We start from the raw sequence: 25,551 nt of genomic DNA, 5'->3' as shown, positions 1-25,551 counted from the left end.
TTCTTCTCAATGCTGGCTCCTCTAGCTTATGAAATGCTCTTCCTGGCTATGCGGTCCCACACTCAGTCTGAGCTTTTCTTCTCAATGCTGGCTCCTCTAGCCTCTGAGATGCTCTTCCTGGCTATGCGGTCCCATACTCAGCCTGAGCTATCCTTCTCAATGCTGGCTCCTCTAGCCTCTGAGATGCTCTTCCTGGCTGTGCAGTCCCATACTCAGCCTGAGCTTTCCCTATTAATGCTGGCTCCTCTAGCCTCTGAAATGATCTTCCTGGCTGTGCAGTCCCATACTCAGCCTGAGCTTTCCCTCTCAATGCTGGCTCCTCTAGCCTCTTAGATGCTCTTCCTGGCTGTGCACTCCCATACCCAGCCTGAGCTTTCCTACTCAGTGCTGGTTCCTCTAGCCTCTGAGATACTCTTCCTGGCTCTGCAGTCCCATACTCAGCCTGAGCTTTCCCTCTCAATGCTGGCTCCTCTAGCCTCTGAGATGCTCTTCCTGGCTGTGCAGTCCCATACTCAGCCTCAGATGCTGTTCCTGGCTCTGCGGTCCCATAATCAACCTGAGATGCTCTTCCAGGCTCTGCAGTCCCATACTCAGCCTGAGCTTTCCCTCTCAATCCTCGCTCCTCTAGCCTCTGAGATGCTCTCCCTGGCTATGCAGTCCCACACTCAGCCTGAGCTTTCCTACTCAGTGCTGGTTCCTCTAGCCTCTGAGATACTCTTCCTGGCTCTGCAGTCCCATACTCAGCCTGAGCTTTCCTTCTCAATGCTGGCTCCTCTAGCCTCTGAGATGCTCTTCCTGGCTCTGCGGTTCCATATTTAGTCTGAGCTTTCCTTCTCAATGCTGGATGCTCTAGTCTATGAGATGCTCGTCCTGGTTTTGGGGTTCCCATATTCCTGCACCCACTTTCTCGTACTGGTTCCCACTCCGGCTTCCCTTCACTGGGAGATGTGAAAGGTTCCTCTGTCCTTATTCGAGCCATAGGCCCTGCATTCTCTAAGGTATAGTTGCTACAATAAATACTAAAGGCTAGCCATAGGCTAGCACATCATTATTGCTGCTGCATACAACACCTACAACTGGTTGCCATAAGTTAGAGACAAAAAAGCAAATTCTCCAGATATGATATATACAATGCAGCATTGTAGAAGGCACTGAGATGTGACAGCTCTTCTAATAAATGCTAGCATCCCCAGTGAATATAATGATAATCCTTGCTGCCACAGGGGATGGGGGCTTCAGACTCAGAGCTGACTGGAAAAACTCATCACCACAAAGGTTAAGGAGCTGACAGATACAAGGATCATGCAATGCCATGTACCTTTTATAGATGTGAAAAACATTGATCAATTTTTTACCTTTACTGGTATAAGTCGTCTGAATTAATTAAGGGATGTGATGTATGGTTCTGAATAATGTAGTCATTTGGTCTAAGGCCTCAATTATTTTAGGGGTCTAACATGGGGTCTGAATTTCAAGGTATGGAATTTGAATTAATCGTGGGGTCTGATGTCTGAAGTTTGAACTAATTTTGTTGTATGGAGTCAGAAGTGAAAATCTGAATTTATTTTTCCATTTTTTCCATTTATGTTCGGAATTTATTTTGTTGTGTGGGATCTGAATCAATTGGGGGTCTGATATCTGATATGTGTCTGAATTAACTTTGCAATCAAAGAGAATGTATCAGCAGGATCAACTCTCTTAAGTTGTCTACATGGGCATGCAGGTCATAGAAAGCTTAATAAAATGATACTTTGATATCTGTAATCTGATGCCTTATTCCAGATATATCCACATTTTTATTAATATTTAAATGAGCTGCTAAGATCTATGGGTCTGACGTAGATCTCCTTGAGAATCTGCCTCCAGAGTTACAGTATATTAAATGAAAGGGCATTTTACCAGTGTGAGACATGTAACAACTGACAGTCTGCTTTTATGATCTACATGTTTCACACTGGTAATTCCGTGTTTCATTTAAAAGGAACCTGTCAGCAGATTTTGCCGCTATAAAATGCAGCCACTGCCTTTCAGGGCTTATCTACAGCATTATAAAATGCTGTAGATAAGCCCCCGGTCTGACCTGCAAGTGAAGAAAAATACGTTTTATTATACTCACCCGAGGTGACGATCCGGTCTGATGGGTGTCACAGGTCCGGTCCGGTGCCTCCCATCTTCTTGCAATGCCGCCCTCCTGCTTCTTCATTGCTGCCCGGCATCGGCGCTCCTGCACAGGTGTACTTCTCTGCCCTGTTGAGGCAGAGTAAAGTACTACAGTGCACAGGCACTGGGAAAGGTCAGAGAGACCGAGCACCTGCGTACTGCAGTACTTTACTCTGCCTTCAACAGGACAGAGAAGTACGCCTGCGAAGGAACGTCGATGCCGGCCAGAAGATGGGAGGTGCTGGACCCGGACCTACGACACCCATCGGACCGGACCACACAGGACCACCCCCCGGTGGCGGTGGCCGTATCTTATAGCGGCAAAATCTGCTGACAGGTTCACTTTAAAACTTCTTAAAAAAAAGTCTTGAGTCCCTAACAACTTCCTTAGTATAAAATATTTTCCCCATTTTCCTCTAATTTTGAGTATGCCCTATAGTTTGATGTGTTATTAAGTTAAAAAGCTGAATGAGGTGAACTGCCTGAACTTTTACATGTCCATTGACTCTTCAGAACGGATCAGTGAAAAACAGATGAAATATGGATGGAACATTGCAGTACAGATGGATAGCTAAGAGGATAACTAATGAAGCCCTTGTGAGATTTCAATACATATATAGCAAAAGGGCGATTTTAAAAGACAACTTTTACTAATTAATTTAAAATGCTAATCCAGAATTGTACGTACAAGGAGAGTGATAAAAACATTGCGAATAGCAGCGTAGGTTGCTATGAATTTATCCCAAGAAAAAAATGGAGATTCAACACCCTATGTATGCCAGGATTAGATATCTGCCTATGGGTAATTTACTCTCTATTCTTAAATAGACACTAGAAGCACTGGACCATATGTCTTAGAGAAGATGCAAATAAACTGCATACATCATGTTCCTTTTAGAGAGCACATGGCCTTTTCACAGAACCATAATCCTGCATTTGTTGTGAGTGGCATAAATAAGGTTTTTCTGGTGGTCACACAATTACCCACCCAAAAGACAAAATACAATATTTCTCATAATTACTAAAAGTTATCTTTTAAAATCCCTTTTTTTTGCTATATTTGTATTAACATTGCAGTACAGTGTATATCTTTCGTTTTACATGGATCCTCAGAGACCTTAATGGCGGAGTCTGATTGTGAAATGGATGAAAATAGGCTGTCAGAATGGGGGACTCATGGATCCATTCTTAAAACTGATGATTCATGGATCAATGAAATTCTATTGGTCTGTGTGCTGTCCGTGACAAAATGGACAACACTAGGACGTGTGTTGTGAATTCTGCTCTTGGGCTCCCTCCGGTGGTTGTAAGTGGTAGCGCTGCTGTCTCTGAATCACCGCATTTATCAGGTGTTTTCACCTTTTGCAATTTGGACAGGGCTATTTAGTCTTGCTTCACCCTTTAGTCAGTGCCAGTTGTCCATTGTTCCTGGAGGATTCACATCCCTGCCTGGTTCCTTCTGCTTTGCAGTTCTTTTCATCAAAGAAAAGTTCTGGCCTTGATTTGCTGTCCACATGTTGTGGTCTTATTGCTCAGTTCCTTTCTATGTTTTGTCTTGTCCAGCTTGGTCTGTATTAGGATTTTTTTAGCCAAGCTGGTATCTCTGGAGATGCAGATATACCCTCCATATCTTTAGTTAGCTGTGGAGTTTTTGTATTTTCTGTGGTGGTTATTTTCTAGTTTTTTTTAATACTGACCGCATAGTACTCTGTCCTGTCCTTTCTATTTAGCTAGAAGTGGCCTCCTTTGCTAAATTCTCATTTCAGTCTGTGTATGTTTTTCCCCTCTCCTCTCACAGTCAATATTTGTGGGGGGCTGCCTGTTCTTTGGGGATTTTCTCTGAGGCAAGATAGTTTTCCCTTTTCTATCTCTAGGGGTAATTAGTCCTTCGGCTGTGTCGAGATGTCTAGGGAGCGCTAGGTACATTCCACGGCTACTTCTAGTTGCGGTGTTAGGTTCAGGGTCTGCGGTCAGTACAGGTACCACCTTCTCCAGAGTACGTCCCATGCTGCTCTTAGGCCACCAGATCATAACAGACGTGTCACACTAATGTGTGAATGTAGCGTTATGGTCAGAAAAATATGGATTATATAGTGTCAAGACTGTGGCAGAAGTCACATTCCAAATCTTGCACACAGTATGATGATCAATATGAAACAGGTCTCTTATTTCCTACCAGTAAAGATCATTTCTTTTTTGCATGATGGAGTTTATTATGAATGCTCTTATAGTCAACATTACATATGTATGATAACTTTACCTTGGAGATTTTTTGGTAATTAGATTCTATAAATAAAGATGATAATAAATCTTGCTCGGTGGCACAGATCTGTTGGTAGATTAAATTCAGACCATTCTTTGGGATGAGAAAAGATTTTGATTAAATCAATCTTACAAAGGGCTTTACTCGATAAATATTTCATTGCATCCCAATGAGCTATGCGTCATATGACTTTCATTATATTTTGTGACCTATAAATTTTTAATTTGTGTTTTCAGGCGACAACGGATTTATATGGCAACTGCACACTACGTCATTCAGGAACATCTGCAGCAGCACCAGAAGCAGCTGGGGTGTTTGCCTTAGCCCTAGAGGCAAAGTAGGTTATTCTGACTTATGGAAATATGACAGTAAATATGCTGAAACGCAGGCAAGCGCTACAGACAATCCTTAAAGAGGATCTGTCAGTACAGTGGTGCTTGTAAGTTTGTGAACACTTTAGAGTTTTTTATATTTCTGCATAAATTTGCCCTAAAATTACATCAGATTTTCACACAAGTTGTAAAAAATATTCGACTTATGTCTGTAAATGTCAAAAGTATGTGAACCTTTGCTTTCGGTACCTGGTTTGACCTCCATATGCCGCAAAATTGCAACAAAATCCATCCGCTAAATTTTGATTGGTGATTAGTCCTGTACATCGGCTTGGAGTAATATTCTACCATGAACTGTTCACTTCATTTTTATAAGATTAAGCTCAGGACTTTGACTTGACCCTTCTAAAACTAATTAACACTAGAGGCCTTTAGCTACTTAGAGTTTACCTTGGATTCCTTGGTACCCTCACAGACAATTATACATCTTGCTCTTGGATCGATTTGTCATGGTTGACCACTTATGGGGAACATAATATTTGCCTTAAATTTCTTTAATTTGATCAAAATATGTCTGACTATGAAGCACTATATGTATACGCAGCAATATGATTACTCCATCCTAGGTGCATTGCTCTACATTTATCTACATTAAACATAATTTTCCAAGTGTATTCATTTAAAGAAAAGGAATTTAATTTATCTAATTCTGTTTTTCACAACATGTGATTGTGGAAGTGTATCATGGCACGAACAAAGTGTTATTGCTCATAAGGCTGAAAAAGTTACAAAACCATCTCTAACGTTTGGACTCCATCAATCCATAGTCATAAATCATCAAAAGATGTTAGTGACTAGAGACACATCTCTATCCATAAATACCACCAAGAGAACAAAATAGATGCATATAATCTTTTAAAATGTAAAGTTTATTCAATTCAAGTAATTAAAACAGATGTGTGAAGATCTGAATGACTGATGTTGTGGTTTGTAATAATCATCTAGGCAGGTTAACAATGGAAATATTTTTTATTCCTTATGTCCATGGTTTTACAACAAATTTGGTTAGATGGCCAAAATATATTGCCCACAGTCCACAATATCCCCTCCCCGGGGCCGGTAGTTCCATTGCCCCATACCAGGCGATACTCACTGTCTCTCAAGCTTTGGTTGGCCCACAGATTTTGTATCTCCTGACAGTATAGTCTGTAGTTATGGTCCACACTCCTACAGACAACAGATAACACGACCATAGCACGTGTATCGAGCATCAACAGTCCTTAAGATAGTTCCTCAAATTCAGATGACAGATCCCACAACCATAACACATGTGTCCAGCCCAGCCAGTAACCGATCCCTAAACTCCATAGGCCATCCATGTGTGGGCACCAGTACCTCAGCAGTTGATCCTCGCCCCTTAACGTCACTACATCAACTCCCTCACTAAACATGTGGTTTATTTCTCTCCCTATCCTGGGATCAGCCCCCTAAATGTGCAGGAGTGTTCACACCCTCCCTAGCCAAAGCTAATTGTGCATTGGTGGAGGTATAAAATATATTACAATCAAATCAAAGCTATAGTGGCAAGACATACTGAATATGCTACACAGTGAATATTCAGATGGTATGGTACATCGTGTAGGCTAAAAAGTAAAAGATATTCCTTACATGTCCGATAAGATGGTGTGATGTGTGGTCCTGTTGCCGTTTTAAGTGCAACAGATTTATTTAGAACTGTTCACCAATGTTCATTCTACAAAATGAACTACAAACAATTAGTGATGCTTCACTTTATTTTATAAGTGGGGTAAACCGGACATTCTTCAGTAGCTACTCTATACAACAGTCATGCATAATGTTGGTGTTATGAACATAATGCACACTCATTCCCAGGTGATGGAAAAAGGGAAGACCTATTATAGGGAGACGTTAAACCTATACCCAACTGGTCTCTGTACTGACTAGAAAGACCCTAGCCGCACAACTAAAAAACACCACCTTGGACCTGACTCTTTAAAAGGCTATTGAGGGGTTCCTCGTACCTCTTGAGGAACCAGAGAGGAGGCCAAAACACAATGTCAACCAGAGGATTGGAAAATGTACAGGAAGATACAAAGACCCAGGATGAGAAAATTAAAAACACGCTAATATAAGGTAGAGAGTAAAAGCAAAGGAGAGCCAAAAGTAAAAGGATCAAGTATAACCTCACAGAAACATAAAGAGGTAAAAGGAAGAACTGGGAAAGAAAACAAACAGACTCACTGCAGAAATTCATCTGATATTTACCATGCAAGGTAAACTCCTTTGCTGAAGAGCTGAAACTCTTAAACCCATGTTAATCTAGAGGTATAGCCAACAAGGAAGTGCAGTGAAGGGTGAACATATAAAACCCAACCCAGAATGTGATAGGGCAGACCAAAATATGAAAATGGAAAACACCTGGAGAGGAGAAAATCAAGAAGGGAGAATAAAGACAATTGAAACAATCAGCATTTGGACAGGAAAGAAAAGGTAGTAGCTCAGCAGCCAGGAGAACCAACCACAGAGCAGCAGGTCGGTGGATTGAATCCCCAAACCATGCCATGACAGTTGGGAAATATGTAGCAGATTTACACAAAGCTACCGTATATAGTCGAGTATAAGCCGAGATTTTCAGCCCATTTTTTAGGCTAAAAGTGCCCCATCTCGGCTTATGCTCAAGTCATTGTCCCAGGGGGTCAGCGGGGGGAGGGGAAGCGGCAGGAGTGGCTGCTGTCACATAATACTCACCTGCTCCCGGTACAGTCTCTGCACTTCCATGCTTCTCCGATGGTCTCTGGTGCCCACAGCTCTTCCTTTGTTCAGCGGTCACATGGTACCGCTAATTAAAGTAATTAATATGGACATGCCTCTACTACTTTACTTTAATGAACGGTACCATGTGACTTCTGAACATAAGAACAAGCTGCCGGCATGCACCGAAGATCATCGGAGAAGCAGGGACATACAGAGAGACCGCGCCAGGAGGGGGTGAGTATGAGGGGGGAGGGTGAGCCATGCAATATTCACCTGTCCCCGTTCCACTGCCAGGCTTTGTCTTCTGCACCCTCTGGCTGTGACATTCAGGTCAGAGGGCACGATGATGTGGTTAGTGTGTGCTTCTGCTTGAACAGTCATTGCAGAGACCCGGAAGACACAGCGGAATGCGGCGGTGGAACAGGGACAGGTGAATATCGCAAGTCCTGGGGGCCTGAGCCAACGGCAACAGCGGCTCCTGGCTCCCAGCAATGAGAGGTGGGTATGTAATTTCTTCTTTTTTTATCACAGCAGCAGCATATGGGGTTATATTATTCTATGGAGCATCTTATGGGGCTATCAACCTTTGTGCAGCTTTATATGGGGCATAATGTTCTATGGAGCATCTTTTGGGGCCTCAACCTTTGTGCAGTATTATATGGGGCATAATATTCTATGTAGCATATTATGGAGCCTTCAGCCTTAGTGTAGCATTATATGGGGCATAATATTCTATGGAGCATCTTATGGGGCCATCAACCTTTATGGAGCATTATATGGGGAATAATATTCTATGGAGCATCTTATGGGGCCATCAACCTTTGTGCAGCATTATATGGGGCATAATATTCTATGGAGCATGTTATGGGGCCATCAACCTTAGTACAGCATTATATGGGGCATAATATTCTATGGAGCATCTTATGGAGCCATCAACCTTTGTGCAGTATTATATGGGGCATAATATTCTATAAGCATCTTTTGGGGCCTCCATCAACCTTTGTGCAACATTATATGGGGCATAATATTCTATGGAGCATCTTTTGGGGCATCAACCTTTATGGAGCATTATATAGGGCATAATATTCTGTGTAGAATCTTATGGTGCCATCAACCTTTGTGCAGCATTATATGGGGAATAATATTCTATGGAGCATCTTATCGGGCCATCAACCTTTGTGCAGCATTATATGGGGCATAATATTCTATGTAGCATCTTTTGGGGCCATGAACCTTTGTGCAGCATTAAATGATGCATAATATTATATTGAGCATCTTATGGGGCCATCAACCTTTGTGCAGCATTATATGGGGCATAATATTCTATGGAGCATCTTATGGGGCCATCAGTAACCTTTTATGCAGCATTATATGGGGCATATTTTAATATGGAGCATCTTATGGGCCCATCATGAACTTTATGGAGCATTATATGGGGCTCCTGATTCAATATGGATAATCAAAAACACTTAAACAACTGATGATGACTCAATTAATTTTACATTTATTGGTATCTATTTTTATTTTTGAAATTTACCAGTAGCTGCTGCATTTCTCACCCTAGGCTTATACTCAAGTCAATCAGTTTTTTGTGGCAAAATTAGAGGTCTCAGCTTATATTCGGGTCGGTTTATACTCGAGTATATACAGTAACTTGATATATATGCATATACTGCATGTTTCTAAATCTTTCTCGAACCTTGAACCTGATACAGATGACATCTATCCACTGTTTACATCAATCTGTCTTCATGATACCAAGATGCCAAGACACAAGTAATAGTATAAAAGGACAACTCTACATGTCATTCAGCAAATGGACTAAATTGTCTTTGGTCATGATCAACTAATAGTCCTAAATCTGTGATTTTAGTACAATGGTGATCAGTGGGTTAAAGAAATAGATATTTAAGAGCTCTTCAGATAGAATATCTAAACTCCTCTACCTCCATGAACAAGACCTGACAAAAATGGAGGTTCACAACTCTGCTTTCTATAAGTGTACTCAAACTTAATATGTCATGCATTAATGAATCAGGTATTCTGATCAATTTATTTCCGCATTGTAATGCACCTTGTGTTATTATAGCCCAGGTCTCACCTGGAGAGATTTACAACACCTAACAGTTCTGACATCCAAAAGAAACCAACTTCATGATGAGGTTCATAAGTGGAGAAGGAATGGAGTTGGATTGGAGTTTAACCATTTATTCGGCTATGGCGTCCTTGATGCTGGTTCTATGGTTAAAATGGCACGAGAATGGAAAACTGTGCCTGAGAGATTTCACTGTATTGGAGGATCAGTACAAGAACCAAGGTAGGTCACTTAACCATTTTTACATGCTGTTGGGAAACCCATTTCTTCAACTATCTCATAGATATTCCCTCTAGCGTGAACAATTGAAAAACAGTGGGGTGGGTTAAAGAGGAGTTTGGACTTTTTTAAAAATCAGCCTTATGAAGTAGTCATTCCATAAGAAATAGAACCGGCACTCTCAGCGTAATCACTCACATATACTTCAGTGGTGTTAATCAATAATAAAGCAAAAAGTCCAGACAAATAAATCATTTTCCAAATCGAGAGAAATGGCGACACTCACCAATACGTTTAAAACTGTTACTTTTATTTATACATGTACAACAGTTGTTTCAGTCTTAACTCACGTTTCTTCCTAGTCCTGAACACTGCTCCTCCAGCACACCTGCTTATTTTATTCAAGGGCTAGAACTCATCTTCACCATTAAAAACACTAGTAGGATTAGGGTCATTACATTCATTCATCCTTAACACACAGCGTGCATTTTTGTGAATAACACATCATGGTCCCACTTTGTAATAGGAGTGTATGCCTACCCACTCTCAGTTTTCCACTTATTACAATCTCATAAGTAATCATATTTGGGTTAACATCATAATTTTCTCGCTAATGTTGAATTGATTTGGGACTAGAAATAAAGAGAAGAAATCCAGCTCCGTGGATAGTAAAATCTTCTTTATTGATGTGTGATGAAAATTCAAGCTACATCCATAGAGGCTATGTAGCAATAAGAAACACTGACGTGGTTCTAGATCATCAAGCACCTGTGGTCATGATATTTCAAAATTATGTCAGGAGTCGGGTTAAATAGTAAAACCCTTTTGGTTAGCACACCAGTGGAATAATTGGTCGGGTTTAATTAATATGTTGCATTGAAGGCAAACTGAAATTTCTGACACTAGAAAATAAAAATTCTGAAATTGGTAAAATAAAAAAAATATTTTGCTTGTATAGCTATTTTCCAAGACTCGCGATGCTTTCCTTTTCAGATACTGGGGCTGTGTGAGGGCTTTTTCAAAAGTTTTACCCACCTCATTAGTAGCTAATAGTTATCAGGGTAAAATTTCCTGCATAGATCCCAGAAATCAATCCATGTATCGATACAAAGGCTCTGTCCTTGAATTTATTTGCAAAGCAGTCAGACGACCTGATGGCCTTCCCACCAATTTGTCATTTTTTTTGTAAACATTACCAAAATGGTTTAGATGGCTCATCCGGTAAAAGCTTCTCACCCAGTTTCTTGCCTATCTCTACATTCTTCCAGAAAAGAGATTGAAGCTTGCCCATCTATATTCCTGTTGGATCCCAAATTATTTTCTCATATATTTCCTTATAAATTTGTCTGGTACATTCCTGTATGTAGTACTCCTTGATCATCAAGATTATCTTACGCACTGTCTGGTTGGTTTTATAATCATATTGGCTTGATTTCAGTGGGGTATAAGATAGCCCCAACGTCAGCCATAGAATGGTTTACTGATAAAATAGAAAATATTGAATGTGCCCTTCACTCTCGAGCTTCCGAACCAACCGTTTCACCACCTTGTAGTCAGAGTGGCCTAAGCAATATGGCCGCCATGCTGTCATCTCTTTTAATCTGATGTTCTGATCCAGCAGAAGCTGTCAATGTTAATCATAACCACTGCAAATGATGGCAGCTGTTTACTGACTACTATTTCACATGAAATAAAATATGATTGGCTAATTTTGAACAAAACCACATTCCCAGTTATAGGAGGGTATTCACACTTATGCCACCACATTCTATTGTTATTTTTATTTTCCCCCTCAAAATGATTTCAGTTTGTTTCTCAAATAAGTTGGACAGATTATGGGTAACATTAAAAAGGAAAAAAGTTCTGATTCTTTTGGTACGATTTTTTTTACATTACAATAATTTGACATTTTAATAGGGGTATGTTGATAAAGGTAAAGCGAACGTTTACATTTTATGAAATAATATTTCAAATTATTAGCAATAAATTATAAAGGGTTCCATATCTTTCACAAGTCACTCATCTTTAGCCAGTGACCAATAGTTCAGCTTTTGTTACGCATTATCTTCAAATAATGTTTTTAGGACATTGTGTCTTGTTCGTATTGCGCAACATTATTACTTACAGTTAAGTCCATATATATTTGGACAGAGACAACATTTTTCTAATTTTGGTTATAGAAATTACTAATAAATTTTAATAAAAACAATTCAGATGCAGTTGAAGTTCAGACTTTCAGCTTTCATTTGAGGGTATCCACATTAAAATTGGATGAAGGGTTTAGGAGTTTCAGCTCCTTAACATGTGCCACCCTGTTTTTAAAGGGACCAAAAGTAATTGGACAATTGACTCCAAGGCTATTTCATGGACAGGTGTGGGCAATCCCTTCGTTATGTCATTCTCAATTAAGCAGATAAAGGCCTGGAGTTGATTTGAGGTGTGGTGCTTGCATTTGGAAGGTTTTGCTGTGAAGTAAACATGCGGTCAACGGAGCTCTCCATGCAGGTGAAACAAGCCATCCTTAAGCTGCGAAAACAGAAAAAACCCATCTGAGAAATTGCTACAATATTAGGAGTGGCAAAATCTACAGTTTGGTACATCCTGAGAAAGAAAGAAAGCACTGGTGAACTCATCAATGCAAAAAGACCTGGGCGCCCACGGAAGACAACAGTGGTGGGTGATCGCAGAATAATCTCCATGGTGAAGAGAAACCCCTTCACAACAGCCAACCAAGTGACCGACACTCTCCAGGAGGTAGGCGTATCAATATCCAAATCTACCATAAAGAGAAGACTGCATGAAAGTAAATACAGAGGGTTCACTGCACGGTGCAAGCCACTCATAAGCATCAAGAATAAAAAGGCTAGACTGGACTTTGCTAAAAAACATCTAAAAAAGCCAGCACAGTTCTGGAAGAACATTCTTTGGACAGATGAAACCAAGATCAACCTCTACCAGAATGATGGAAAGAGAAAAGTTGTCACGGGAGACCTAGGTAGGAAAGAGCTGATAACCCGGGCCCCTGCGATTTCCCTCAGACTAGGGAAACCCTGACTGACCCTCTCCCAGAGTTTACACTGATGGTGTGCATATCTGGGCCTCCACCCTTGCCCTATCTCCTGTTTCAACCCTAGGCTGAAACCACCACCCCCCCACCAGTGAAGAGACCACACTCCAATACCCACAGTTAGCACAGACAAGGATAACGGAAAAATAAGCACCACGCCGCAGTCACTCAGGAATACACTATAAATGCAAAGGGCAAAACAAATACAAATATGGGAAGGAGAAAATAAGACAAAGGGAAATACACCACCAGCAACGATACTCCAACTACTTAGCTCACAACTCCAGAGCGAGATAACCACGCACAAGACAGAAGCTATAATCGGTGATGCCCAATGTTCAGGAGAACCATTTAAAAGCAGTGGGCATAGCCCAGCTTCCAATCCGAGCACCAGGCAAATTAACCCTGGACCAGCTAGATAAAATCTAGCCGACGCCAATGAGCGCATAGTGGACAAAAGCGGAATTACCGCTGTCTGTCGGACGACCTGGTCTGAACAGCGTCTGACATGACAAAAGTATGGTAAAAGCGTGGTACAGCTCATAATCCAAAGCATACCATATCATCTGTGAAATATGGCGGAGGCGGTGTGATGGCTTGGGCATGCATGGCTGCCAGTGGCACTGGGTCACTAGTGTTTATTGAGCCAAAGAGGAAAGCCCATGCATAAATGAGTGCACACCTGCTACAAAGTCATGGAAAAATATAAATATATATGATTTTTATTAATGTAAACACCAAACAGCAAAAAATCTAAAACCAATTAAAACAACACAGCCACCCCCATGTACCCTGGTCCACATGAAGATATATAATATACAGAAGCCCTCTATATATTGTCATATATAAAACTGCAACAAACAGGAGGATAATCCAAGTTAGTTAACAATCAACAATTCGATATTATGTGTCCCCAAGATAATTTTTTATTTATATAATATCACAAGGTAAATGTACCATATTGTACCAATAACCAAATCCCTGGTCCTGTCTCAGTGAGCTGAATAAGGGCGTCCCCAAACTGTCTCACAAGTGATCACAATCCATGTGAATAAGGGGAAATATATGATGAAATAAAGTCCCTGCTGGAATCAAAAATTAAATGTATGGCTGTACCCCAGAGATAGCCACCTCTGTGGGGTCTGGGAGAATACAAATAGACAGCCCCTAAGGATGATAAGAGGGCTAATAGTATAATGTGTCCACCAGCATGTCAGAGCACATGACACACAGCCGTCCACCATAGAATAAAACTGCTGGTATGCAGGGTGAGGCCAAAAGGATTACCGTTCCAGGTCAGGGCTGAGAGGGAGTGGAGGAGAGACCGGGGGGTGTGGGTGAGTCCCACGCGTATCGCCGCTCCTGGGCGGCTTCGTCCCACTGGCAGAGCATCAAAAAGGAGGAAACACAGCGTCTGGTGATGTCCATGAGTTCAAGACTTCAGGCAGTCATTGCCAACAAAGGGTTTTCAACCAAGTACTAGAAATGAACATTTTATTTAAAATTATTTAATCTGTCCAATTACTTTTGGTCCCTTTAAAAACAGGGTGGCACATGTTAAGGAGCTGAAACTCCTAAACCCTTCATCCAAATTTAATGTGGATACCCTCAAATGAAAGCTGAAAGTCTGAACTTCAACTGCATCTGAATTGTTTTGTTTAAAATTCATTGTGGTAATGTCTATGACCAAAATTAGAAAAATGTTGTCTCTGTCCAAATATACATGGACTTAACTGTATAATTAAGTACTTGAATTCTCTGCTGTAGAAGTGTAACATTTTGCTGAACTTAGGAGTGAGCATTTCCCTATTAAAATGTTTCTGCAGTGAGATAATATTGAATTATAGAAAAACTCCATGTTTGCCACTTTATAGATTAAGCTGCCTGCATGTAAACAAGAGGGGTGCCTCTATCCTGATGAACAGGAAATTCGAAACGTGTAGATTTCATTTTTGACCTTATTTATCTGTTTTGTTTAAATCATTTTAATAAAGTTTTTTTACCCCATATCACATAGGTTTGAAAGTTGTAGGGAGAAGGTCAAATTGGATTAGGGGATACATAAGTACCACTCCCCCATTATTAAGGAAGTGTCCCATGTACTGTGTGCTCTATCCTGCTACTCACTCTCCGTTAATTTGGCTGGTGCTCCTTGTTATTTATTTAATTCATAGTACTTTGCATTGGATCCAGTTTCACGGTATATCTGATAGCGGAAGCTGCAGGCCAACATCAGAGAGTGTGGAGCTTTATGCCCTATATGAGTGATGGATCCATCTCTCACAAAGTCTAAGCTGAACAGTTCAAATTCCTTCTTTCCTTTCGATCCCACCTTGTCACTAGAATCGCCCTATTATAGCCTCAATTTTGTTTTTTAATTTTTAATACTGCGACAATTGTGGACAGTGCAGTTTACATAGCTATGGAGCCTCTCGAATGTTCTCACAGCGATGGTGGTTGGCTAAGATTCCCTTACAGACAAGGCTTTCCCTACTCTTCATCTTCTGGTTTTCCACTTCATCAGATCAGCAGATGCATGGATATTAGCACCTGCTACAATAACCCTTTATGGGCTGTTATAGCTGCAGACCTCACAAACCAAATTATTTGGTATTGTTATGTTTTATATTGTTACAGTTTGTATCCATACACAGTAATGCCAAATAATTTACTTAAATGGTTTAAGTCAAATTATGTCTTATAAACCTGTATTATTTACTCCGAGGAAGTAAAATCCTCCCTCCAGGGAATTACAATGCAGCTTCCATTAACATTTGATTCAGTCATACTATGGATAATTGTTTTCTCCTCCTCATAGACTTAGAGAACAGATTCTATATATAGTCTTCTCAACATCCTCTGTCGTGCACCTTGGCAACCCCTTCAATTACTGCAAAGAAGCTGAGTAGCCTTCGTTGTCTGCAACCAGTGTTGTCAGCCGTTTCATTAATATTTCTAATGCTTTATTTCATCATGTCATTGTCAGGCTTATAAACAGGAAAATGTATCGTGGAGCCAAAGATTATACTCAGACTCATACAATGTGTAATGGATCGCCCCCAGGCGCAGGGCAGTGGGGTACTCGGTACCGGGTCCCTCTGTCTCGGTTCTGGGGATGTCACGATGGCCCGACCCGGTCCGTGGCCCTGCTAAGGGGCGCCCAATCAAAGATGTAGTTTGTCAAGTGTTCGTGATGCCACCTGTGGTATTCGGTCAGGGTGACCGACGCTGCTAGGGGTCCGCTGGGTTGATGGAATGGCAGCTAGATGGTATACCTTCCCACAGGTGAAGTATGTCCCCAGGGCTTCCCTTGATGAGTAGGTGATAATGGTGGCTGTTGTAAGGTGCGATGAATAACGAGGACACAAAGGTTGCAGTCTCTTTACCTTTTACTGAACACTTCAGCGTCCACAGTCCAGAGTACCATTCACAGGGCTGGCTGAGTCCGGCCGGTCCAAAGGCATATCCAGAGTTCCCTTTGCAGGTGGAAATCAGTAGCCTTCCTACTAGCGCCTGTGTGTTGTAGTACCTCCCTGCTGAGCACCACGGGATAGTCCTCACAACTGTCGTGTATGTTTCTGTTTCTCTCTCTCCGTCCCCCAGATGGTTTGGATAGGACGCACCCGTATGATGGGGTAGGCCTGGAGCTATTTTATAGGGACCCTAGTGACGCCCCTCTCCCACAATTTGCCTCCGTTGTCTTCATTAGGTTAAAGGTTGGGCAGCCAACTTGGAATTAACTGTCCTGCCGGTCTCTGAAGTAATGCGTAGAGCTTATTACTCCCTCGGTGTTCCGGCCACCGGCTACACGCCTCAGAAGGATGTTGCCGATCTTAAGGCAGGACTCCTCCTGGTATTATCTCCTTGTGCTGTGATCTCGTTTCTCACTTCTCCACAATATACTTTGCTTCTTGTCCTTCCTTAGGATGCTGCCACAATGAGGTGCAGGCGCAGATCCATAACGTTCTATCTCTTGCTATGTCTTCGTCAGGATCCCACCCCTGACAGGGACCTCTGTCTACAGCTCCGATGTTCCTCCTTCTCTCTCTGTCTGCCTGACAGGTCTTCTCTGGGTCGAACCCAGGTAGCTTCTCCTCTAACTTCCTATCCAACCCCCAGTTTTACCCGAGTGTGAGGAGTGGCCTAATAGATAGAACCTTTTGCTCCCCCTGGTGGCCGGAGTGTGAAGTGTAGTGTGTGACTGTGATACCTGGTCAGGTGAACTCCTTTAGTACCATCAGATGTACTATCACTCCCCCTGGTGGAAGAGTGACAATACTGCAACGACCAGGACTCTCCGGAAAATAATATAAAGAAGAGGGAGAAATGTATTAATGGAACGTGGGAGCTGCAATATAAAGTGATGTGCGGTATAAAAGAGAGGTTAAGCTGAAGATGAAGAACTGAAAAAAATGTAAAAAATAAATAGAGAGAAGTAACTAATTGTATGAAGTGTTTATAGGGGTATCGTAAATCAATTTTTTGTTTGCCAAGCTCTCCACCATTTCTAAAATAACAGTCATTGTCGTGTGACAATTGCAGTACTGTGAATTTGCTGAACTGACATCACATCGACATCTCACGTGTTACAGATTCCTTCCAAAGCATGATCATGTTGATGGTGCAGCACGGTGGCTCAGTGGTTAGCACAGTAGCCTTGCAGCGCTGGAGTCCTGGGTTCAAATTCCACCAAGGACAACATCTGCAAGGAGTTTGTATGTTCTTCCCGTGTTTGCATGGGTTTTCTCCTACATTCCAAAGACATACAGATAGAGAATTTAGATTGTGAGCCCCATCAGGGACAGCGATGATGATGTATGTAAAGCGCTGCAGAATATGATAGCGCTATATAAAAATAAAGATTATTATTTTGGAACAAAAGCAATTTCAAGTTGTCCACTACTCGGGCAATCCCATCTCAATTACTATATTCCCCCACGTAGAATAAAGACATTTTATACTCATCTCCACACCTCTGGTACCGTGCCATTCCAGCCACATGAGTGCCAGGTCCCCTAGGGCTTGTGTGACATTGTTATGTCACGTGAGCCCTGCAGCCAATTGGCATCTGCTAATGGGTCGCTTCACCTTCATTTCATTCGGATGGAACTGAAGCTTGGAAGAAGTGAGAGCTGAGGCTGCTCTCTAACCTCCTCTGGATGTCAGTTATGTCTGAAAGAAGTGAGAGTGTAGCGAACCACTGATCGGCTGCAGGGCTCACATGACATAACAACGTCATCCAAGTCCCGATAAACCTGATACCAACGTCACTGGAATGAAGCTGAACCGGAGGCGAGTATTAAGTGTTTTTCTTTTACATGAGGGGAGATTGTAATTAACAGAGCAGTGACATCACAGAGAGCAGAGCCACGATAGGAAATATAATTTCAGCATGATGTAAACATGCAGTTGTTAGAGAAATCGGGTAACGTGAGTTGACAATATCCCAGACAAGGCAAGTACTGTATTTTGTGCTCCATAACCCATGATGCGGTAGCACTGCCTGAGTCTCTTCCATTATTCCAATATATTCCCTAAGCACGTGTATTTTGATGAAAATACTGATATACCTATAGTTTGCCCTTTGACTATCCAGTTTTGCTCTGCTTTTTGCAGTTATCCTTTTTTTCTGTAAAGTTTATCCTTTTGGACGGTGGCTTAAAAAGACTTATAGGCAGTGTTCCCCTGGGAATTGAACTATACAAATAGTCTTTTCAGACAGAAAGAGAACAAAACTCTAGTGCCACCTATTGGAGTTAGCAATCATAAAAGTGAATATAGACCTTTAAAGGGCTTTGTCACTTGTCCTATTAAACACCATATGCAGATATGCAGACATGTATTTTGGTGTAATCCAAAGGAAAAAAAAACCATGGTCCAGCCACATGGTAAAATTCAGGCGTTATATCTTTATTAAATCCTGTTTAAAAACGATGGCTGTAAAGCTCTCCACGGGCACACAGGACAACGGAAACGCGTCACCTCGTTGTCCTGTGTGCCCATGGAGAACTTTACAGCCATCGTTTTTAAACAGGATTTAATAAAGATATAATGCCTGAATTTTACCATGGAGCTGGAACATGTTTATTTTTTCCTTTGGATTTGACCTCGTTGATCAGCGTGGAGTTCCGTGCACCTGCGGTGGTGGCTTGGGGAGCTGGCTTTTTTTCCTCTATTTCTATAAATGTATTTTGGTGTGTTTTCAAATCTTTTTATCTGAATTTGGCCTAACCATGGAGTTAGGAAATAATGTAAAAATTTCCTGTTCCTGGTAATGAATTAAGAAAGTCTTGACTTGTGTAGAGCTTCTATCATCTTAGTTGCTGCTTTGATTCAGTGTTCAAGATGAGTTTGTCATCTGCTGCTGAGCTCTGCATAGGCAGAGACTGAGATGACAAAGCTCACTTCATTATACTGAGATTTCTCATTTTGGTCACAGAAAATACAGAGGACAGCAATCAATGGCAAATTCATCTTGACTGCTGCACTCTGCATAGGCAGTGCCAAATTAGCACTCTTTTTGCTGCTCCAAGAAAAAGCATTACTTGCCAGCGCTGCTCATTTCCGACTGTGGGAAAAATACAGTGTGTCTGTAAAGTCATGGTGCACTTTTGACCAGTCACTGGAAAGCAACAAAAAAATGATAGAATTGTGAATTCTGCTCCAAATAAAAGAAAAACTCTCCCAGTTTCATACCTATTCAGTGCAATTCGATGTGGGCTCCAATTGTTGCCCTACACACATCCAAACGATAGTGAAGTTCTTGCCACACACGGGTAAGGACGTCTGATTTAACAGAGTAAATAACGTCTGTGATTCTCTGTTTTAACTGATTAATGTCATTGATATGTTCAATATTTCACATGTTGCTTCACATAACCCCAAAAGTAAAAGTCTAAGGGTGTCAGATCCGGGGATCGTGATGGCCATGGCTTGACAAAATCCCTGCCTATCCACTGCCGGGGGAATGTTCTATCCAGAAAATCACGAACAATGGTGGTGTATTGTTGAAAGATGACACGTCTTGTTGAAAGATGACTCCTTTTCTAAATTGTGGCACTGCATACAACTCCAACATGTCAAGATACGTGTTTGCCGTCACAGACAGCTACGCGGAAAAAAATGAGAGTATCACCTTATCATGCATCAGGCCACACATAGGTTCACTTCAGAGGTGTTATGTTCGTACACCACGTAGGCATGAGGATGTTCAGCAACCCATATTCGGACATTATGGTGATGAACATGTCCACAGATATGGAAGGTCGCCTCATCGCTAAACACAATCTTCAGCAAAAATCTTGCATCGTTGTCAATCTCATGAAGCATATCTGTAGCAAACGCGCTTCATTTGGGTCTATCCGCCGGTTTGATAGCGTGCAACAGCCACAATTTGTACCCCGTAAAACAGAGACGTTTCTTTAACACCTTATGAACTGTAGTCGTGCTTAGGTGTAATTGTCAAGCACACGCACGCACAGATTTTTTAAGGGCTCCTTAGGTAGCTATCCCATATAGCCTCTACAGACTCGTCACTGACTGATGGCCTACCAGAACGGAGTTTCTCCATCACACTGCCGGTTTCCTTCAACTGCTTATCCCACCGAGTAATGATATTCCTATGTGGTGGCGCTTCATTATAAACGCACCGATATTCATGTAGCACTTTGGTCACGGATTTGAATTTAACAAGCCACAGAACACATTGAACTTTCCTCTGTACCGTCCACATTTCGACTGGCATGCAAAACCACACAGCTGGCAGAAGCTTGTGGTTGCATGATGTCACAGACCTGGTAGTGTATTAATCACAGCTCAGGTTATCAGGGGTTAATCTGAATGAGGGGCTCAGCAACAGCTTAAATGAGTTTGTGTTATTTGATTGGTTCTTGTTAGCTCTCCTCATGAACAGGTCTGATATGATTGGGCCAGAGAAAGGGCGCCAAAATGTAAACTATAAATAGATCTTGTGACTGGTCAAAAGTGCACCATGACTTTACGTACACACTGTACGTATGGCTAGATACTGTACCTTTATACCTGAGGTTGTCAACTCACTAGGAACATTAAGGGGAACTTGTCATGTCTAATAATGCTGTTAAACTGCAGATATAGGGCAAATTTGCCGGTTAATAGCATTATAAAGATACACTGCAAGAGTACTGAAAATGCAGTACCTGGGAGAAAATTAACTTTATTTCTCCCAAAAGCCTCCAGCTTTCAGTCATTTAGCATGCCAGCAGCAATTATAGTCACCGATCACAGCACTGAGAGTAGCAGATGTAGGCATGACCCGTCACTGACTGATAGTTGGCTCTACAGTACATCTAAGCAGAGTTGACTGTCAGTCAAAGTGTCAAGTAAAGTTGGGAGACAACAAGCGCAAATAGAGTCTTATCTGGTGAAGTAATGTGTCAGAGAACTGCTCACCTTCAGGGGTTGTGAAACTCACAACTGAAGAATCAATGTAAATTCAGCTGCTGAGGCACCCACAGGTAAGGGAAACATTTTCATAGCGCTAGAGGTTAATTCTCAATACGTTTCAAAGCTGGACTAACTTCTTCTTCAGAAGTACCACAATGACAGTAAAGAATAAAACAAAGAGGCTTAAAGGGAACCTGTCCCCAGGAATTACTATGTTAACCTGCAGATATGGGGTTAATCTGCAGTTTAACAGCGTCATTATGCTGTCTGGCAGGGAGAAAATGATCTTTATTCTCCCTGGCAGCATTTGGTACTCATTCATTGGGGCGGAGTCACTGCTGGTTTAGTCACCACTCTGAGTATACAGAGTGGCCGCTGCAACTGCACCCCCTGCCCTGACTGACAGCCAGCCGTAATGTAAAGCCAGTGTCAATGAGGGCTGGGGGCCAGGTTACAATGACCACTCTGTATTTTCAGAGCGGTGACTGAACCAGCATAGGCGCCGCCCCCCATGATTGAACACCGAATGCTGGTGCAGGTGCCAGACAGCATCATAATGCTGTTAACCTGCAGATTAACCCCATATCTGCATGTTAACAGCACTATTCCAGGTGACAGGTTCCCTTTAAATAGTTACAAATTTTCAAAAAAAGCCACCAATTTGAGGTTAGTTTAGGAATGTCCATATATGGTCCAAGTGAATACAAACTTTTTTTTTGTAAATAAAGATATTAATAAAGTTATTCATAACTATCCTCCCAAAGCCTAAGTGTCAGGGCTTGCTTACAGCCGCCACTTTCAGTGCTGTGAGCTGTGACTGTAATTGCTCTGGGAATGTCTGTATGACTGAAAGCCAACGGCTTTTTTTTCTCCCGGATGCCACACTTTCAGTACTGTAGCCGGGCACCTTCATAATGCTATTAACTTGCAGATTACCCCCATATGGGCAGGTTAACATCATTATTAAACATGACAGTTTCCCTTTAAGTAGCAGTAACAATACCCTGATGGACTATAAGGTGAATCTTCTGATTCATTTCCTGTTTATTCTGCCATATCTTTTTATATTTTCAGTTCTGGAAACTATACAAGTGCACTTTTCTTTGCGGATGTGGATAGTAACCTCAGCATGCAAGTGATAACCTTACCTCAAAGTGTATGATTTCTTAGCTAATAGACGGGAATTTACTTTTCTTGTTGTTACTTGGAAAATCTGACAGTGAACTGGTATAAATAGCAGCCAATATCTTTTTGACAGATATACTCTCAAAATACTTTCAAGCCATGGCTCAGGATCATGTGAATCCTCCAGTGACCTACATGAACATTTTCAAGAATAATGTTGTCAGTGGTTGACAATGAGGTCCTTATACTGTTTGCCTGATGCAGTAAAATATGGAAAAAGTTTCATGAAAACCACAGCTAACTAGTTATCCGTGATGGTAACAGATCGACACTGATGTCCTTCTATATTCTGATCCATTCTGCATAAAATAGAAAATGGACTTTAAAAACAATGCACACTATATTCTATTGAAGAGTCACATCGGCTGGACCTTCTCATATCTTGATCGAAACCCACTTGGTGGGATATGTAGTTGCAAGTCACCTCCATTGGCACCTTCCACATGAGCACTAAAGTGAGGTGCACAGTCCCCAGGTTCATCTACTTGTTGTGTATGCACCACATGCCACTGGAAGTGGTTTGTAATGACACATCTAGTTGTGCAATATCAAGTCAAGCCAAGAGAACGAGCCAACGTGACTCTTCAGAAGAGCAGCTCCACCCCATGGACTTTTTATGGGTCATTAGAATATAGGAAGCACTGAATGTATGCAAATGTTTGGTGTATCCAGCATCACGCCCACAGAAGATGGTTAAAATCAAAATCCCTTCTTATTCCATGTTAAAATTGAAGGTTAAAACCAGTCTTGGAAACATTTGGGATGAACCTTGCGCGTCTCAAGCAATTTGAGTCTATGTATGTATTTTATATCTCAAGGTTGGGTTCCAGTTATTCTGTATAAAAAATGTATTCAGAGGATGTATACAGTAACAATGTGTTTCTTATTCTGTTTTGTGAACAGGAAAATACCTCCAGAAGGAAAATTGGTTCTCACTCTCACAACCGACGCATGTGAAGGAAAGGAAAATTTTGTACGATACCTCGAACACGTCCAAGCTGTAATAACCGTGAATTCTACAAGACGTGGTGACCTAAACATCAATATGACATCTCCAATGGGAACCAAGTCCATCTTGCTGAGCCGTCGTCCTCGGGATGATGATTCTAAAGTAGGATTTGATAAATGGCCTTTCATGACCACCCACACATGGGGAGAGGACCCAAGAGGTACTTGGGTTCTCGAGATTGGGTTTGTTGGGAGCATGCCACAGAAAGGTGTGCTAAAAGAATGGACCCTGATGCTGCATGGAACTCAAAGTGCCCCCTACATAGACCAAATAGTTAGAGATTATCAGTCAAAATTAGCTATGTCAAAGAAGGAAGAGCTGGAAGAGGAACTGGATGAGGCTGTAGAGAGAAGCCTGAAAAGTCTATTAAACAAAAGCAAAAACTAAGGCTGTCCTGCATGTCTGTGTGATATTTTCCTTTCCTGATTTTTCTCTTACTGACACTTAAATCTCTGTATAGGATACACTGGCTTCTAAGTATCATATGTTTTAAATATTTATAGCCATCTATTTCTTTATTTGGAATCAAATAAATATATAAATATATATTTTTACAGTGTTACCCCTAATATTGTAAGGTAAAAAGAACACGCACAATCTGAGGACGTTTTGTGTATCATTGTCTGTGTTGAACAAACGCAAAATGAAAATTTGAATTAAAAAATATATCAAAATAAATTGTATCCCTGCTATAAGAGAATCATGCATCCTAAGTGTTATACATGTTCCTTAGAGGAAATCTGTCTCTAGGTTTAAGTTTCCCAGCCTGATGACTGCATAAAATAGGGGCAAAGACCCCAATTCCAGTACTGTAGTTTTGATTGATCACTTAGTTATCTGCTTGAGTTCTGCTTGAGTCGTTTCAGTGATGAACTCTTTCTAACTCCTCTGTCATAACTTATTCACAGCTTTTTTCTATGCTGTGCATAGGCAGAAAGCTGACAATTAGTAATGGTGATTTGGACAGCTGAATTTCGTGAATTTTTGAGAACTACATATAGTGGCAGCTCCTCATTGAGGAGGCTGGCAGAACTGCAGCAGATAATACAGTGTTTTATCAAGATGTTCAGTAAGTGAGCCAGCAGTAAAATTAGGGTTTCAGCATGTAGCTTACCAGCTCCTTAAATGGGGCATCAAAAAACTAGTTTCACATTCTCTTGATATTCTTGGTTAAAACAGGCCAAAATATTTAGTAGTTTAAAGTGGTTCTCCAGTTCTAATATCGTCTGATATGTCATAAAGACATTGTCCCAAAATTATACTGGTGGGGTTTTGGAGGTCAAGGGTTATTTATTAAAGGTACTTACAGATTCATGGTACTTTTCTATTATCAAGAGACCATTGTCATATTAATTTCTTTATCCGGGCACCACTGATACTGCAGCACCACTGCCAATCTGACGCCCAGATGGGTATGACTGCCATTCCAGCGCCTGCCCAGGCACCCCTCTAAGGTTTTTGGTCTGGTGACCGATCTTTGCCTCATATGAGACCCAAAGCTATGGGACAACTAGGGAAACCAACCACTATGGGACCACTAGGGAAACCTGCTCCTACCCTGGAGCATTCAGAGAAGCAACCTTGGAGCAACAAGGACTTATCTGGGGCATCTAGAGGTCAGGTTCTCAACCAGCGAATGGATAAAACTCTTAGCGAGATCCCTCTCCAGTGTTCCAAACAGGGAAGCTTACCAAAGCCTTGTCCGATAGACAACCCATCCGCAAAGGGTCAGACATCCCTGTTTACCAGCTACTCCAGGGAAACTCTTGTAATGGACTTTAGGGCTTCTGGTGATGGATTTAGATAACAAAATGAAATAATCCTCTAATGAATGCCAATATGGCTCTCGATAACCCAAGCAATCAGTTATATGACTGGCCATATATTTGTTTAGTAGGGACTGTTACAATATAATTGTAGTTTTACATGCCAGTCAAATAAAAGGATCCCCCTCCACAACGCCCAGATAACTGCAATTAAAGTAGCAATCAAACTGAAAAAGTTTTATCATTTAAGCCCAAT

General features: G+C 41.4%; 1 protein-coding gene across 1 annotated transcript in view; it reads left to right on the top strand.

Moving 5' to 3' along the window:
- PCSK2 (proprotein convertase subtilisin/kexin type 2) overlaps positions 1-24,207 on the top strand; it is a 258,254-nt gene extending 234,047 nt beyond the window's left edge. Inside the window, exons 10-12 of the mRNA XM_077282556.1 lie at positions 4,660-4,760; positions 9,620-9,847; positions 23,424-24,207. Of these exons, the coding sequence (XP_077138671.1) occupies positions 4,660-4,760; positions 9,620-9,847; positions 23,424-23,916 (822 nt within the window). The 3' untranslated portion in view covers positions 23,917-24,207. The remainder of the gene's footprint in view (positions 1-4,659; positions 4,761-9,619; positions 9,848-23,423) is intronic.
- Positions 24,208-25,551: the final 1,344 nt, after the last annotated feature.

The sequence above is a fragment of the Ranitomeya variabilis genome, chromosome 2 (assembly GCF_051348905.1).
Source record: "Ranitomeya variabilis isolate aRanVar5 chromosome 2, aRanVar5.hap1, whole genome shotgun sequence".
Lineage (NCBI taxonomy): Eukaryota > Metazoa > Chordata > Amphibia > Anura > Dendrobatidae > Ranitomeya > Ranitomeya variabilis.
The sequence above is the reverse complement of the archived record's forward strand: the minus strand, read 5'-3'. Positions and strand labels throughout refer to the sequence as shown.